The sequence below is a fragment of the Ceratotherium simum genome, chromosome 27 (genome assembly GCF_057802395.1).
Source record: "Ceratotherium simum simum isolate JZ-2026a chromosome 27, ASM5780239v1, whole genome shotgun sequence".
Taxonomy (NCBI): domain Eukaryota; kingdom Metazoa; phylum Chordata; class Mammalia; order Perissodactyla; family Rhinocerotidae; genus Ceratotherium; species Ceratotherium simum.
In genome coordinates this window covers 42141314-42160281 of record NC_141926.1, presented here as the reverse complement: position 1 = coordinate 42160281, position 18968 = coordinate 42141314, and the positions used below count along the sequence as shown (strand labels likewise).

The 18968-nt window shown below is 36.9% G+C and overlaps 1 protein-coding gene across 3 annotated transcripts in view; it reads right to left on the bottom strand.

Moving 5' to 3' along the window:
• Positions 1-18968, bottom strand: part of EPHA3 (EPH receptor A3) — a 367575-nt gene that overhangs the window by 14092 nt on the left and 334515 nt on the right. For all 3 annotated transcript variants that reach the window (XM_004440066.3, XM_087418216.1, XM_087418217.1), the window contains exons 14-15: positions 7043-7192; positions 5388-5581 (exon numbers count right to left, since the gene is read on the bottom strand). In XM_004440066.3, the coding sequence (XP_004440123.1) occupies positions 5388-5581; positions 7043-7192 (344 nt within the window). The remainder of the gene's footprint in view (positions 1-5387; positions 5582-7042; positions 7193-18968) is intronic.

Here is an 18968-nt window from a genome sequence, read left to right as displayed (position 1 = left end):
CTTTTAGTTTACAAAGGGTTTTATTTTTCAGGTATTAAAAATAATGATTAATACACATTTCTTGAATGAATAAGTAGATGCCTACTGAGTCTAGAAGTAAATATCAATAATTTGGAGATGTGTGCTATACCACTATAATTATCTACTTTTTTGTCTGTTGTGAACAGTTTCAGGGAATATATTAATTCTTTAGAGTAATTTCTTATAGGCAAACATTAACTATACCTACCTTTATTGTCTGTGATGGTAATATAATTTTTCAATATCTTTTATAATTTATTGTTAATTTTTTTTATTTCAAATGATTTCTTCTCACTATATTTCAGGGGGAAAGTCTTGCATTTGCCAATTTTTTAAATAGGGATTTATAATGATCTTGGTCTTTTTATCTCTAACATTAAGAATTCCAGATAGGATTAAATGAATTTAGTTTGTCATCAGTAACCAAAAATAATTTCGAGTATATATAGTTCCTAACAGGAAATTAGTATATAAATGACACATTAAAGAGAAGGAAAGTCATTGTGTTTACTTTAATTATCTCTAGGCCTTAAGGACAGAAATCTGAGCAGTTATAGCTATTATATCTGGTTTAATTCCTCCCAGTGGTAAAATTACCTACTTTAACTTTTAAGATTAAAAAAGAATCACCCGGGTATTTGGCATATTTGCTTCCCTCTAAAAGGTTCTGTAGCATATTTATTCAGTGAGGAAAGCCATCCTGTTAGTCTCAGAACTGGAGGTCAAAATCATTTCGAGAAACAGATTGTTTTTTGGTCATTCGACTTCTCCTAAAGGATATAATATTTGTCCAGACAGCAGTTTTTCTCAAAAAGAATTATATTATGTTTTCAGAGATCAGAAGTATTTTATTAATGCTAATTTAGTGCCATTAATAGTGAAAAACTGTATGTATTGCTTATTTTTGCTATTTATCCTCCAAGTAATAAAGATAAATCTCTTCAAATCTAGCAATCAACGCAATGGAACAATATATTTAAAATCATTTCAGTTAAATTAACTAAGTATGATTGGGTCTTCAGAACCACATTCTAAATATGTTAGTCATATTATTTAAGTCTTTATGCCATGAATTTTGTTGCCTTCACTTTAGAACCTCATTCTAAATATGTGGAATGTATTGTTTAATTTGTTATATAATTTGTATATAATTATACCTAAACCTCTTAAAATTTTATCCCATTTATCACTCTAAAACAATCAAAATAGTTCTCTAAAAAGAACCCAATGTCCTTGTCATTGCTCACTTGAATGGCTTTTTTCCTCAATTGTCTTTTTCTTCCTCACTCTTTTGCAGCTTTTGATAACACAGTTCATTCTATCCACTGTCAGAAAATCCTTGGGATGTGGTCTCTGTGATCGTCTGTCTTGTTTCTAGCTGTGATGTCCCTTGTTTCTGCCTACCATTTCACATCCTTCTGCTCTGTAATTGGTACTGTTCTCCAAAGCTCTCAATAGAAACTGCTTTCTTTCTCTCCAGGTGGAAGTCTATGCAGTGGGTTAGTGTTTTGAGATATTAAGGAATGTTCCATACTTTTTTCCTTCTAGGATAGCCATCCACTGGCATTGATTGGCTCTACATCCCCTTATAAGGAGGCTGAAATCTCCATAAGCTACCAGCAAACCCTGTTACAGACGATGGCATCATGCACTCATTTCAATTAGCTTCTTGGCTCTTACAGACATTGAGTTAATGACTTCTGGACTAAGTGACCAAGGCATTTAGAGGCTTCAGAAAGATCCCTGGACCCCAGGGCAGCACAGCAGCAGTAGGGAGAAGCTGAAAGTACAGTACAGCAGATTGACAGGAGGGAATGTCTCAGTGTCAACCTATGTGAACCAACACCCTCCATTATTCAGAGATAAAAGTTTCCTGATAATCTATGGGATATGAGAGCTTTAATTAGAAATTAAATAATTTTAGAAAAATAAAAAAGGTTATATTTACGGTGAAAACCAGCATTGCTAGATTGAGATTTGTACCTATTAAACATGTTTCTGACTGTGGCTTCTTTCATTTTCTTTACAGAGAGAATGCTCTAAATTGTATGCCTCACTCTAATTTTAACGTCTCCCCCAGACTGAGATGTGAACTTCCAGCTTCTCGTGGGACTTGGTCTCATCGTGCCCAGAATGCTCATCTGCCTCACAGACCTGTTCTTCCTTCTGCCCTTCCCACTGCTGTCAATGAGAGCCCTGTTCTCATAGCTCTCCACACTCAGAACCTGGAAGTGGTCCCTGGTACTTTCTCTGTCACTCTGCACATCTCATCAGTCACCATGTCCAAGAACATTCACTTCAGTAAAACTTTTTGAATTCACACCTTTTCTTTGTATTTCCTCTACTCTACCCTAGCATAAGCCCTTTCTGAGATCACTGAAATCACCTCCTAACTCCTTATCATGGATTTCTTTCCCTCCAGCCCTTCTTAAGTGTAGCTGCCAGAGAATTAGTCCATAGGCACAGTGCAACCTATCACTTAGTATCTTCAATGACTCTCCTCCTCCTCACGGACGAATGTCCAAATTTCTAGAGATGACATTAAATCTTCGATTATCTGATGAAAGCATCCATCAGTCTCTTTCTCTACAATGTCTTTTATCCTATATTCCAGCATAATTGTATTATGCAAGGTCTTTTGGAAGTGTCCTGAGTTTTTGTGTGTCTGGGTTTTTTGGACAGTGTTCCCCTAGCCCGGCATGGTCGTATCCTGTTATCCGCCTGTAGAAATTTCACCCACAATCTGAAAGTCACTTCTCTACAACTGCCAGTGCATCCCAAAGCTAAAAGTAAACTCATCCTTCCTTCATGATTCCTGAATACCTTGTCTTCTTGCGAGATTTTTTACATATCTGATGGGTATTACAGTATTTCTGAACATTTCTTTTCTTCCCATATTTAACTGCAAGCTATTGAGGGTAGAGGCTGTGTTTTATTACCTCTATAACCAACACAGAGCCTAGCATAATACTTAAACACAATAACTGCTAAATAAATATTTGTAGCTTCATACTGATGTACAGTCAAAACTTCAAACTCATACTTGTCTCCACTGATTAGGAAATACTAATTTTAGGAAAATAAATCAACTACTATAAAACAAATGTAACATAAAATTTAATATAACTTCCCTTCTTTTCTCACTCCTCCTTGCAATATCTAAGTGAGTTCTTATTCTGGCACACTTTGACCATGTGATCATACACCTTCTCCACTACCAGCAACGATATTCACAAAGACACTCTCAGTGGAAGATTCTATGGGAATGACTCTGTTATGAATCATCAACTCTAACTAGGGTTGAAAAGTGAAATCATGCATTATAGAGAGGGAGGGGTAGGGACGAAGAGAGGGCTAGGGAGGGATGGGAGGAGAGGGAGAGAGGATCTGCCTCTGACAAGCAGGGGTACTCCCCTCTTCCTCTCTTGTAATTAGAGGAAGGAAGGACAAGACGGGTGGGTGCAGCACCAGAAGGTTTTTGTTTTGCTGCTGGAATGTCCCATCTGATGGCTTGTATTTTCTCAATAAAGTATGTGGCAAAGGCATCAGTGGAAAGCTAAAGGGAAAGGGAATGAATTTAACCAGTGATGAAAAAGGATGAAATACATTGTCAAAAGTGGGAAAGCAAATTTTCTAAAGGAAAAAAAGATTTCTTGAGGTTGTTGCTAATAAATTTATAATGATACAATCCTCCAAGTTGTGTACTTTAATGGTAATGAGTAAACATATGAAAACAATTTCCAAAACTTTTATATTTAGTGAATTAAGATAGATGGAACTTCTTAGAAAAATATTTATATTTTTCCTAAAATTTCCTAAAATTATATGAGTTGTGACAAAATATATGTAATTAATTCAGGCATTAAAGAATATATATTAGGAGAAAATATATTCAATAGATTTCAATAAGAATGGAAAAATGAATTTAAGAAGTATGTTAAAATTTGGATGCTAGGGCATACTCTGACATACTATGACCTGATATTAAGACTATTTTCCCACATAAAATTGGAGTTAAATTTCTCTAGATCATATTGTATGAGTTAGTCTTTATATTGATAACATTCTCTCAGCTGGGTTCCTTGATACTTATATTCCTCAAGATGGAAGAGACATGCTTTTGTTTTTAGTCTTTCAGCAGGAAATCTCATGCTATTTAATGATGATGAAATTCTAAGATATTTTTAACTTCCATCTTGCCTAGAAGTTAGTCTACATTCAGGCTTGTTTTAAGTCTTTGGAAAATAGGAACCTTGGAAATATAGCTTCTTTTCACTCTCTGTTGTTTAAACAAAAAAAATGAAAAAAGGAAATCTGGAGTGGTGGGGAATTCTGGGGAAGGCCTGATTCGTTCCTTATTTAAAATAAAGCTTCAAAAGTAACAATGCTTCTGAAACATTGAACTGCCTATATTGATAACAACATCCTGTGGAAATGATTTGAATGTCTTTTTCATGATATGGAAAGAATTGAAAAGATGTTCTTTTTTGCTATGATTGCTATTGAGTAAAGATCAAAAGAAATGGCTTCAGGGTGCAAAATGAGGACCGTATGGCCCAGGGAGGGACAGGTTTCTTATCCTGTTCTTTGTTAAACTGTCAGGTGGATTACCAAAAGAGTCTGTAGAGTCTCTCTCTGTGGAGTTTAAGACAGAGATTCATCCTTACAGGATAAGTTATGAGTAGTTTTACCTACTAAGAATATATCACCAACTTCAATTTTAGTGACCCCTAAATATTATTCCCACAAAATATTCTATGATTCTTATATACTGAGATTAAGGCTTTGATTCAGATTTCCCTTATTCAACTTATTCAAATATAATGTAACAATTGGATCAAGTGTGCTCTAAATAATTATTCCTAGTAAAATAAAAAATCATTTACTCTGTCACAAAGTGCATTAGCAAATGCTGTATCAATTTGAAAGTCATAACTCTTGGAGACTGTCAGTAAAGAGAGCAGATGTGCAAAAAAGAAACAAGAGAAGAAAACTCCTTCCAATAAGGCATTATATTGTGTCTTTTACACATGAGACACAGTACATCACCATTATGGAGCTTTATACACACCACTTAATACTGTGGATTTATGTGCACACGAAGTGTAGTTCTTTCACTAAAACCCTGTAGTTTTCCTATAAGAGCACATATGATCAAAATGTAAAAGAACTGTTTTTCTCTTATGTATACAATGAGAATATAAATCATTAAACCAGACAGATATCTTCGCCTTTAGTTTCTCTCAGAAGCATCAAATATATTAACCCTTCTTTTCTTCTCATATGAGAAAAAAATTCATCTCTCCTCTCCCATTTCTTCCATTGCACTTTGTAGGTACACTTTAATTTACATTCTAATGTTTCACCTTGCTGCCGCAGTGGTGATGATCTTCAGACTGCCTGGGTTCCGGATAAGCTTGTCCAGAATGCTGACAATCTGCTCAAACTTGGGTCTGTTGTTCCTATCTTTCTGCCAGCAGTCCAGCATCAGCTGATACAATGCAGCTGGGCAGTCCATGGGAGGCGGCAGGCGGTAGCCTTCATCCACAGCTTTAATTACCTGTGTGAGAAGCAAGGTTTCCAGAGACTTAAGAGGTGCGACTTCTTTTAATTCTTCATGGGCATGGCACACTAATATTAATATTTTAAAGCTAAGTGAAAAAGTTCTCATTTTAAATTGCTTAAAAGGATAATAACATATCACACAAATATTACTCATGCCCAAGAATATTATATAAAGGAAGATCAAGAGAAAGTGAATTTAGGAAAAAAAGAGTTTGGAAAGATACTTTTCAGATTAAAATCAAAAGAAATGTTCTATGATATAAAAAATTCTGTGAGTTATAAAGAAATTATTATTTGGTAATATAGATTTCAATGGAAGCTATATATGAATGAAAGTAGAAAGAATTAGTATACAGATTTTAGTTATACCACAGTTCAGATGGCACCTTCCTAATCATAGTAAGTTCCTTTGGGAAAAGCCCATGTGCTGCACATTTAAGTACCTATTAGTTCATTAGCATTTTAAAATCATGTAAAGCAGTGATTTTCAAACTTGACTGTGTATCAGAATCCTCTGGAAGGACTTATTAATATGCAGATGACTCACCTCTGATCCCATAACTCTGGGGTAAGGCCAGGATTTGCATTCCTACTAATTCCTCTGCCATGCTAAAGCTGCTGGTGTGGTCCAGAGACCACACTTTGAGATCCTCTTATATCAGAGGATTTGGAAAATAGAAGTGGAAAAGTGAGTCTGATCTTCCCAGTACTATTATAACAGCTTGTTTGAAAAAGCACGGTCAGGTTTTTATATCCAAATACATTAAAAGCAGTTTTATATGTGGTGAGTAGGAAATGACTCAAAGCATCTCAGCTTTCCTTCTCATGTGTCTTTCGGCTGACACTCACAGTCTCTGGCTAAGCATAAAGAAAAACCTGAGTGCTGATCACATATGCCAATACCACCCTTTTACTCCGCATTAGCAAAACATGACCTATAAAAACAAAAATCCTTTTGAAAAATCAGATCACAGTTATATAGAAAGTTAAAGATCATTTTCTCCATCCAGAGACTTCAATTTGTATAACTAAATTCATGTGCAAGTTTAATGCATTATGAGAAACAACATGCTAGAGATTGGTTGTTTTGTCTGACTTTGGGAAATACTATATTTAAGTAAACAAAACATTGGCATAGATGCAACTAATTAAATCTACAAAGGATGACAGATGTGCATCTTACTAATATTACATAGACACAATTTTGTAGCAAAAATAGTTCAAGCACTCCCTGATATCTATTGGTTATCTTGTTAGTCACTTATTTCATTACATTTTGTTACAAATGTCTTCACTTTGTTAATATCCTTGCATGATTTGGAAATGGTCTCATTTCTTCTAAGTATTCTATTTCAACGTCACAAACTAGGAGCCACCTGGTTTCATTATGCTCCACTTCCTTGCACAGCTTGATCTCTCAATCTGAACCCATAACTCATAGACTACAAATACTTACATCCTGATTGGACATCTCCCAGTATGGTCTCTCTCCATAGGACATCACCTCCCAGAGAACAATCCCGTAACTCCACACGTCGCTGGCTGATGTGAATTTGCGGTAGGCTATGGCTTCTGGTGACGTCCACCGGATTGGGATCTTCCCTCCCTTTGAACATAAAATCATGTGCACATACATGGTCAATGCATAAAACATAGAATATACATTACGACCTGAAATCTGATTGCATGTGTCAGGGCATTTCTCCTCTGAAATGGAACATGAATTCCTGCTGATATATCTTGCTTCTCTATTTTAATTCCAGGCAGGAGTGAGTGACATACAATTTACTGCAATATTTACTTCCAATCAATTTGGAAGAATTTTGAAAAGATGAAAAGAAAAAATTTGAAAATTGTTTAAATACTGACATTTTATATCAACTATGGTACATTAATTGGTCATCTGCAACAAAACAACTTGAAGTAGATGTGCTGTACCATATATTAGAATTGAATGAGGTATCTCAAATCAGTCTTTATTGATTTAACATAGATTTATGCTTGACAAACCATCTTAGTTCAGAATGTGAATAAGTTAGTATTCCTCAAGGACTTATACCACTCCTTGACACATAAGTTCTTACAGGTATTTGTTAACTACATAAATTCAAAATAAAATTATACTTCTAAAAACCTCTTCAATACATTGATCAATCATCTTAATTAATTCACTCAGTGCCTCACTCCATCACTAATCACTGAAGTACCTTCCATGTACTAGTTAGGCACCTTATGAACAGGGGAGCTATAATAACCACATTCCCAGAACTTACAGTGTAGAGGAGAAGACTGCTTCTATGAGTTATGGGAGGTATAAAGGTAAAACTCCCATGGAATTTGCTCTCAGTTTAATAAATACATTTAATAAAGACGTGCCAAGTAGCAACCATATGGGAAGTATTATGCTAGTCACCCTGGGTGAGACAAATATAAATAATATACTGGCCCTTCTGTTTGGAAAATATCAGACAAATTGGAATGACAATTAGTTGTTGTGAATAACTAAATGCAGAAAGAAATAAGTATCTAGTGCTTTGCTTCTCAAACTTTACAACGCACATGAGGCATTTGGGGCTTGCTCTCACTGCAACGGACACTGCTTCAGCAGCTCCAGAGTGCAGCCAGGCTCTGCACTTCTAACAAGCCCCAGGTGGTGCTGACCCTGCTGGTCCCGGCCCTCACACTGAGAGGAGGCAGTAGGAGGCTGCTGTGAGGCAGAGCCTGGAGTCAGGATTCTCACTAGAGAGACTCAAGAGGTCATGTATGAATTGAGCCTTGAAAGATGCATTAATTTTTGATAAAACAACAACAAAAAAGGCATGGATGTTCCAAGAATTCACGACATCAAAATCTTAAGCCATATTCATCAAAATGTGTTCCAATAACATTGCATCTCAAAGCACTTCACTGTTTCTGAAATAATGCTCAAGGAGGACAATATATTGCTTTAGAGAAATGGGTTGGAACCTTAGGAGATAAGTTATTAAGTCTCATTATGCCTGAATTTCCTCATCTGTTATTTGGAAAAGCAATAGTACTGGTTCATAGCATTGTTGTACAGCTAAATGACAAATTGCAGTAAAAGATTTAGCATAGTTCAATAAAACCTCAAGAAACATTAGTTTAATACTCCCATACTCTGAGGGAAATGGCAGAAATCAAAGCACAGAATAGGAAAATGTATGTACTGGAAGAACAGTTTCCGGTGAGATAATACCACACAATGTGTGGAGGAACACAACGGGAGAAGACGGGAAAAGGAGAAATTGGGATTTAACCACAGGTATACTGAGTAAGTTTTATCCTGTGGAGGAGAGTGGGATATGTGATTAGAACTATCTCAGTAAACTCGACACCTCTCTTTGGTGTTTTCATACAAGTGAGCTGTTCAGAGAGAGTACTGCCAGAAGAACTTTGAAGGAGTAGGGCTTACACTGAGTTTTGAAGAATGCATGAAACTGTAGAGAAGTGAGCACAAGATAAATCGAATTGGAGAGATGGGAGCCAGACCCAAGAAAGAGACTGGGAGTTAGTGAGAGACACTACAGTGCTCAACATGCACTAGAGTAATGAGGGTCTAGAACCAGAAAACAAATAGAAAACATTCACAGACATGTAGACGAGAGGGCATAAGGTCTTAGAAGATGCCTCTTTCTTTTCCTTCTCACTCACTCACTCACAATCCCTCAACTTGATCACTCGGTGGAAAGCTTCACTCCCCACAGTCCCTTACCTTGGCTGGACTCCTGCAGTGTGCTCTCCAGTGTAGCACACGCTTACAGATTCAAGCAAATTATTTCCAGAAGGATTCTCCAATCAAGTGCTTTCACTGTGTAAATCTTATTAAAATGTCTAAAACCCACACAGAAAGGAAATGTGTTTGGAAAAAAATGTATGGTAAATTATTTTAATGAAAACACATTTTGCATTCTGCTTTCTTGCTAATATGCTTTGTCATTGTTGCAGTTTGCTGAACACATACACACACAGACACACACATTATTGTTAGGATAATAACTCCAAACTTTTCAATATAACGATTTCTGAATCGGTGGCTGATCAAATAATTCTTGCAGTATCTTTAACTTTGCACTAATTATTAACAAACTACTACGGCTCTTAGCTCCCTGTGCTACTTCGGCAAGTCCGTCGACCACGTTGTACAGCAGTCACCTGTGCAATGATGAAAGGCTTCTGCCTGCGGTGTCTGCTGGCTTCGGAAATGTGGTTCATGGCCTTTTATTTGTTTGCCATTTGGGTTTATAACCTAAGCTTTCCTCTGGCTCCTAACTACATCAAAGCTGGAGTTGCTGCTCTTAGGAGAAAGCAGAAGGAAGTGGGACAATTTGACTTTTTTCATTTATTCCGAGTAAAAGAGTGGCATCCAAACAGCTCAACAAGTAAACCAGTTTGCAAGTTAAAGTTAAATGTTTCCTCAACTTACCCAGAAGTTTCCAGTGATCAACCTTTTAGTGTACCAGTTTATTTCCTTAGTGGCTGGGCTCTGTTCCAGGTTACTGTTTAGTGAGTTCATATACTTAAATATATTTATTTTAATTACAAATAGAAAACTCATAATTCATATTTTCCTATATGATATTCATACAACTCATTCCAAATGAACAACCGGCTAACTTGAACTCTTTATTTAAAAGAAAGTGTGAATGAAGGAGTATAGTTTGCCTTAGCTGAATGCTGTTGTTGAAACCCCTAGATAGTTTTTAACCCCAGAATTTTAACCCAAGAACATTCAGCTTTCTCATTAGAAGAGTTTTATTATCTGCTTCCAGGCACTGTTTCAGAGTGGTTGGTTATGCTCTGAGAATGAAGTGATCATCATGGATTCAAGACTCTCATCCTGCCCCTAGCCAGTCATCTTGTAAAAGAGGCTATCCATTACTGAGGGAATCAGGAAGAGAATAAAGGTGACTGAGGATTATTTATTATTATTTAGGAAATATTTTTTGTCATTGGCAATGGATTTATAATATACATAAAGGAACTAATAAAGTGTCTAATCTTTAATAGAGTACTCAATAAGTGTTTTGCCCTCTCTTCCTTTCCAATTCTCTTCAATTGGTTAACACACCTTTACCATTGGTATAAAGAATGTATTAAATGAGGCTATAAGAGAAAGTTCATTGTCAACTATAAAGTACTATTCAAATTTAGCATTTGTTGCTATAGCTGCTAAAAATAAATCAGATTAAGAATAATTATAAATCTTTTTCTTTTTCCATCATTAGCAAACAACATCAAGTCACTCTGGCTTTAAATGAGAGAAAAATAAACCAACACTGTACACACTTAATTTGCAATCAAACGACAGGAGAGATTCCAAACTAGCAAAATCATCATAGAGTTTGAGGAAGGGTGAATATGTATGTGATCACAAACTCTCTAAATTCAACACTGTAGTTTCAAATTCTTTATAATCAACACTAGCAAAATGAATTCAAGTAGTAGCTCTTGTCCTATCCTTTGCCATAAATAAAACGTGTGCCCAAACTATAATTTGAAATCCTGAGCCTGTGAAAAGCTGAATAGATTATAAAGCTGAAGATGATCAGCAGAAGCCACATGAGCCTGTGCTCACTGCAGAGAGCAACTGCCTTTTTTAGATAAAAAAGGGCAGAGTGGGCACTCAACAAATGCACATTGACATGAATGGAATTCCCTTTCTCCTAAATACACACTATTTTTTTTTTCTTGGGAGGCTTTTTCCCTGTCTGCTTTTTGTAACTAGCACACTTAGTTGAACATCCTGGTCAAATGGGAACTCATTGGCGGTACATATGGGAATCTTCTAGGCCAACTCGGTTACTCTGTTTTCTGTGATCCCTCTCCTGCGTCATTGTCCTGACTGGACTGGGATGCCCAGAGGAGTAACTGCCTTTCCCCCTCATCTGTGCACTCCCACAGTTTAAAACAGAAGTGTGACTTGTTAGCTCTCCTGTTTATAATGCCTTGTTTCCTGGAGGAATGTGTAGTTTTGTTGAGAGAGAATATGACTAATTATTTTACGGACTGAGCATAGTAGATTTTACTGAAGATCTTTGCTAATTTTGAGCATTTTTAAAGTATACAGTTCATTTTTAGAAAATAATACATTGAATCTAATACATCTGAATCTATATTTCAGAATATATGTAAATATTAAGTAAGAACGAGCCAATATATAATATATAGTATATATAATATGTAATAATAGCTTTTTAAAAAAAATTGTACTATTTTCTGATGTCCTCCTCTTTCCCCTCATGCTACTATTTAATAATGCTGTTAGTTCCATAATGATAGTAAATACAAGAATCATTGAGCATCAAGTTTTTACATTATCTATAAAATTATGAAAATATCTCACAAGATATCATATGGGTTAAATATTTTATTTGTTTATTTATTTATTTATTTTGGTGAGGAAGATTGGCCCTGAGCTAACATCTGTGCCAATATTCCTCTATTTGTATGTGGGATGCTGCCACAGCATGGATTGATGAGCGGTGTGTAGGTCCACACCAGGATCCAAACCCATGAACCCCGGGCCTCCGAAGTGGAGCATGTGAACTTAACCACTATGCCACCGGGCCAGCCTCCTGGATTAAGTATTTTAGAATTTGCAGAATGCTATAAAGATTTTCATTTGACTCTACAAACAATATGCATCCTATATCAACAGTCTCATTATTAATGTTGTCGGTATTTTACCAACCTAAAAAAACCACCAATAATTTACTAAATATTTTTGAGTCCATGCACATGAATATTACTTCATTCCTTTGTAGGATGAGGCTAGGTAAAATTATGAAACATAAAAAATAATTATGCATGGGTAACACTCATGTGCTGACTGAAAATATATGACATATTTACCTGCTAGGTGGTGTGCCTATCTATGAGTTTACTCCAATGACATCTTAATAAACTAAAATCAAAACATCAAAAATAAAGTGGCCATATTTAAAACTCAGAGCATTGGGAGGAAAACTATAAATTTCAAGTGTTAGATCAAAATCAAATGAGAATAAAATTTAACAGGAATAAAAGGTATACTATTGCATTATGTTTGTGATGTCCCAAAGTTCAACATTCTAGGAGGCCTGATGGCAGATGGCTAGTCTGTTGCATATTTTTTCACAAATGGCAATGTATTCCACATTGCCCCATGCAACCTGCAGTCCAGTATGAATAGGAGAAATTATAAACTACTAGAAAGGGACATTTGATCCCCACTCCCATTCTTTACACATGTTGGATAACTTTAGAACAAGGACTCTCTACAGCAGCACTACTAACATTTTAGACCAGATTAATTCTTTGATGTGGGGACTGGCCTGTGCACTGTAGGATGTTTAGTAACATCCCTGGCCTCTACCCACTAGATTACTTTAGCATTCCCCCAATTGTGACAGTCAAAAATGTCCCCAGGGGCCGGCCCGGTGGCGTGGCAGTTAAGTTCCCATGCTCAGCTTCAGCAACCCTGGGGCTTGCAGGTTTGGATCCTGGGTGCACACCAATGCACCGCTTGTCAAGCCATGCTGTGGCGACGTCCCATATAAAGTAGAGGAAGATGGGCACGGATGTTAGCCCAGGGCCAGTCTTCCTCAGCAAAAAGAGGAGGATTGGCAATGGATGTTAGCTCAGGGCTAATCTTCCTCACACACACACACAAAGAAATGTCTCCAGGCAGTGCCAAATATCCCCTGGGGAGCAAAATCATCCCTACTTGAAATCTACTGCTTTAAATGGTGTTTGAGAAAACTTGATCATCAAGGGACTAAGTGGAATTAACTTTTCTTTCCCACTTGCACACTTTCCATGGATATTTTTATTCCTGCTCTCGTCTAGAAAAGCCAGGGCCAAGTGCATCAGAGCTAATCTTCTGATGCCTGGGATTTGGTAAATATAACAGCCTCCCTTTGAGATTTTTCTCCCTATTTTTTAATGTTTTATTTTTTTCTTTTCTCTCTTTTTGAAAAGAGGATAAATTCCTATTGCTAATGGAACTTAAAAAGAGCCTTATAAATTCAGCATAAATTTCTTTATCAGATAGAGGCATCAAAGACCAAAGATTTTACTAAGAAATGAATGTGTACTCCAAGAGCAAACACTATCTGTGACTACAAAACATAGACGTCCTTGGCATGGTGAGACACTCAGTGAGTCCTCGAGGGCCCAAGTGGTTCTGAAATTGAGGAAAGCAGCAGCTGGGGCCCATAAAGTTTAGTTTTAACTAATTTGCACTTCATGATAAGGCTCTCGACCTTCAAGCTGAGCATCTGTAGATCTGAGACTATCAAAATAAAATAAATTGAATATACAAGAGTCAGACTCACTAAATTTCCTACAAGTAATGCAGAATTTATTCATACAACTGCTCTTGATTGGACCACAAAAATTCCTCCTCCTCCCCCCCAACCCCCCCTGCCAAATTCAAGCTCATATTGTTTGACTTGCTTTTTTCTCCTTTTCAAGTTCAGAAATTGCTTTCCCAGTTTAAATATGTGGGGGGCATTTTTAAATTTTAGGTGCTTTTCAAATAACTGCCAAACACATCCTTCAATAGGCTATCTAAAAATTTAGATTTAATGAGAAAAAATGGTGTCATCATTTGGTGTACTTTTTTTGCCACAGTAAAACTATCCTAAGGTAACTGTTATTAACGAGCCACAACTTTGAAATCAGTTGGCAATTTAAATTTTGGTTGGTAAGATGCTACTAGGTATTCAGAATATTGTAAAGCACAGATAGTTACTATAAAAATAATTTATGGTGATGTATTTTTTACAAAGATTTTAAGATGATTTTAAAGCAAAGAGATTTAAAAATGAATCATTTACATATTCACATGTAAGCTCTCTGATATTCACGTATTTGAGAAAAGTGTCCAACTGCCTGGAGGAAGCCCAGAATCACAGCATACAGAGTATGTCTCAAACCTCAGTTGCAGAGGGACCTCCAATCCAAACTGAACAGAATCAGGAGTCACTGTTTGTTCCCCACATTTGCAGGGCCAAACCTAGAGCCCGCTCCACCCAGGGCTGCTGTATTGTCTATGCAGAGATCAGTAACTGGGGTGCAGGGGCATTATGGTTACTTGTTCCATTTGGATTCTTAAGTTTAGTAGGAATCAGGAGTCTTGGTTTCTGGGCTCAGCTATGAACCTACTATTTAATTTTAGTCAAGTTTCTTGACCTCTCTGTGCAGATATTGTGTCCTTCATAAACTGAGAGTCATGGGAAACAGAATCTCTAACATCTTGCTGACTTAACGAACCTTAGCTCTTTCAATTTTCTAATTTCTCTCTAAACCTCCACGAATATCAAGGGTGCTGACATTTCAATGTTAATTATTTTGGGGTCTTAAAGATGATCCTAAATTTAAATTAAACTGCATATCTATTGGGTGCCATATCTGGATTTACTATGTAGAATTCTTACAGAAAAGTTAAAGGAAAAGAATAAAATGGTGCAAGTAACGATGCCAGGGATTCTCTAGGCAAAGGCATTACATAATTGCTAAACCCTAATCTAGGATTAGCTGATGTAGTTCAAAACCTTGTTCACTTTATCCAGAAACAGCAGTTAGGGGAGGAATCACACAGAAAACCTGTTCTCAAAAGCCCCTGCAACTCAGTTCTCTAAGCTTAATGAATTTAGACAGTTCAAATGAGACATTTGGCTAAAAGTCTGAATTTTTCAGGCACTTAACTGAAGTCAGCTCATTCACTATGAGTTAGGGGGCTTCAAGTCTTGATTTCTAAAGAAAAGGAGGATAATTGCTGAAATATCTGAACATTGAGGCATGATATCCCAAATCTGCCCCAATTTTTCCTCTCTGCTGATATAGGATATAGGAAATGCTTTGCTGGTCCACAGTTGACATTGCCTGCCTGGGGGCTCTGTCAAGTCATACTTAGAGTGACGAAGGACTTCAGAGAGTTTATCTTAGTAAACCCTAAATAATTGAGTATTTAACCTAGAGGCAAATATTGGCTTCTCAGGTTAGAAGTGGAACTACAGAGAGAAATCATTTGACTCAAGGATTTAGCCTCTATCTACTGTCAGAGACTAAACTCCACTTGCTGTAGACAACCAGCTGAGGATAACCCAAGGAGACTCCCAGGGAAGCAGCAGTTCTAACCCCACAGCTCAAACCTAAGAGCCAGTGAGAGATTTGCTCCAACAGACGTGGACTGCTGCAAGAGGTCAGAGGCAACCTCCTAGGTAGCAAAGCCCATCCCTTGAACTGTTGAGATGTTTTCAACATTCTGTGAAATGCTTAAGAATTTCTTGAAATACAGGAAAATCTTCACATGGCATTCTAAGTAGCTATGGCAATCCAGGAAAGAAAATACAAATAAAGAACATTTCTGTTACTTTCATGTTCATACAGCACAATATAAAATTAGGTCATCTGATGTATGACTATCTTCAACAAAAACAATGCAAAAACTCAGGGGCAAGGCTAAACACATATCCTAATATGCATACAGCTCTTTTCAAAGTTCAATGAGGTTTTAAATATTAAACTTTGTGTTTTATATATACTTGATCCCTAATTAATTTTTTTAAAAAGGTTACAGAAATTCATTTGAAAGTCTAAATTTTTAGCACTCTGAACACAATTTTCCAAAGAAGCAATATGATAATTAAATAAGTCAGAAAGATCTATTCAATATAGCAGATATACTATATATTAATTAAAATAATAAAAGAAATAATATTAGATTCATTCTAGTAATTAACGAAACAAACGTGCATAACCTGTGATGGTGCTCAGGGCAGGCCACCCTAAGATGCACCACTCTGGTATGCGGATTATTTTGAGCTGAAGACAATCAAGACTCAGAAGACTCAGGAAGAACATTTGAGTTTCCCCTCCCAAACTGCCTAAAGAATTTAACATAGAAGACCTGTTTCAGGAAGGAGCCAATATCATATGATGGCTGTAATATAATATAAAATAGATGTTACACTAGGAAAGGCACCAACAAGCCCATTTTATCAAAATTTCTGTCTCTCCCTGGCCACATTCTCTATAGCTTGCCCTGAAAAGAGTTGTCAGACAAACATTTGCATTTCTATCTCCATGTGAATTGTCTTCTTCCCCTCTAAAACCCCAAACCACTACCCCCCCGCCCAACACCTTCCACACCTTTAGCTACAATACTTAAGCAAGCAGCTTAGACAGAATGACAAGCTGCTCATTTCTGAGTTTCTCCCATGTATTCATGTTATTAAACTTGGTATTATTTTCTCCTGCTAACCTGTCTTTTAATTATTTGGCCAGCCATAAGAACCTTAAGGGAAAGGGCGGTGGAGGATTCTCCCTCTTCCCCAACACCTGAGTAAGCTTGATTTGTGAATACTGATGATTGAAAAATAAGAAAAAATGAAATGACAGGCTCAGAATCTTATAAATATCTGTTGAGACAATCTTGATTAGACATCATGGCAACAGTTCCCCTGTATGTCTGTGTTTAGTAAATAACTACTTGAAATATGAGTCATTTCCAGAGGTATGACTAGCAAATGAGGGAAGTGGGTTTGAATCATAACATAAAGAATTATGGTTGAAAATAGTGATAGGACAGGAATAAGTCAAATTATTGGCCATTCCACACATCAAGTGGTAAGACTGGATTAGGACATCGTGACTGGTGTCCTCCCAATGCCAAAGGAGTCAGGGCTGTTGTTGGCTTCAGGGCACCTCGGAAAATGAGTCATCACAGATGTGAAAATGTGGGATATTCACAAGTGAACTGGAAATAACTTCAGAAAGTGATTTTTACTAAGCTGCCAGAGCTCACCAACAGTACAGACTGGATCAGTCCCTATTGGCTTGATGTTTTTGTGGTGGTTGTTAGTGCTGTCCAGTCTATTTCCACTCCTAGCGGCCCTGTGGACAGCAGAGTGGAACTCTGCCTGGTCTTTTTGCGCCATCCTCTCACCTTCCCTCACTATATCACACAATGCTTTCCTACTAGTCATAGAGTTTTCATGGCCAGTTTTTTAGAAGTGGGTGCCCAGGTCCTTCTTCCTAGTCTTTGTCTGGAAGCTCCACTGAAACCTGTCCACCATGGGTGACCCTGCTGGTATTTGAAATACCAGAGGCATAGCTTTCAGCATCACAGCAACACACAACCACCACAGTGTGACCAATGACAGATGGTGGTGTGGTTTCCTGACCTGGAAGCGAACCCAGGCAGCAGCCATTGCCGAATCTTAACCACTAGACCACCAGGGCTGGAAAACCTCATGTTTAAGTTGAATCATTAATCTGACTACCTAATTTGTCTTGCAAAGTGAGCCTGTTGGAATCAGAGCAACACTTAAAATTATTTTATTAAATTGAAACTTAGTTAAAGCAAAATTAATCTGGTCAATTAACCTTGATATTTACATTATTTGCCCCTTCACTCTCACCAGTTCTCTGCTCTAGCGACATTTTATCAGAGAAAGTCTCTCCAATCATCCTATCTAAAAATAACACCCCCACACACTGCCCAATTCCTCATCCGACCTCCCTGCCCTGATGCACCTTTTCTGGTTTATTATTGCGATTCCCACACTGGAGTGTGAGCGCATGAGGTCAGGGATTGGTTTTATTTATCTCTGAGTCCTTAGGTCTTAGAACAGTGCCTAGTACACTGTAGGTACTCAAATATTTGTTGAATAAATGGATGATGCAATTTAGAGAAAAGTTCCTGTAGAGCCTATGTGTAATATATTTATAACCTCCTCATGCCTGTGTTCCACTCCAAAACTGTAGTTGTGATTTTCCCCACATAAATCTGAATAGATTATTTTCACATGTAAAATGTTCCTGCTACCCATCTCTCTGAAATGAGTGGCTAGAAAGTATCAGATCCCTCATTAAGTTTTGACACAATATTGATAACTGAGATTACTAAATCTTGTAGAGTTTTTCGGATTTTTGAATACGTGGCTTTACTTTGTGAAGCTACATAAGGCACATTCAAACTGATCCTAAGAGAGTAGGGAATAAATTCATGATTGACACCATTTATTTTGATTCAAAGCTTAAAATACATTACCAAATGAAGGCCACTGATTAGATATTTACTAATTGCTTTTTTCATTCATGTGTAAATGACACATGACATGCACTACTTATCAAAATAATATACTTGCCTTTTTGTGTCACACCAGTTTCGGGTATGCATAATTTTTAGGCCTTGTGAATCGTGCAGAGCAAAGGCTCATGTTTTCTACTACTTCTGTTCTTAGAACAGAGTTATCCTGAACAGGAGTACTTAACCACTTAGCTTTTAACCACTTGCTTTAGCCACTTTTTTTTTTAATCTTGCAAATAAAATTAGGTAAGACAAAGCTGTACTAGAATACATCTGGCACCAA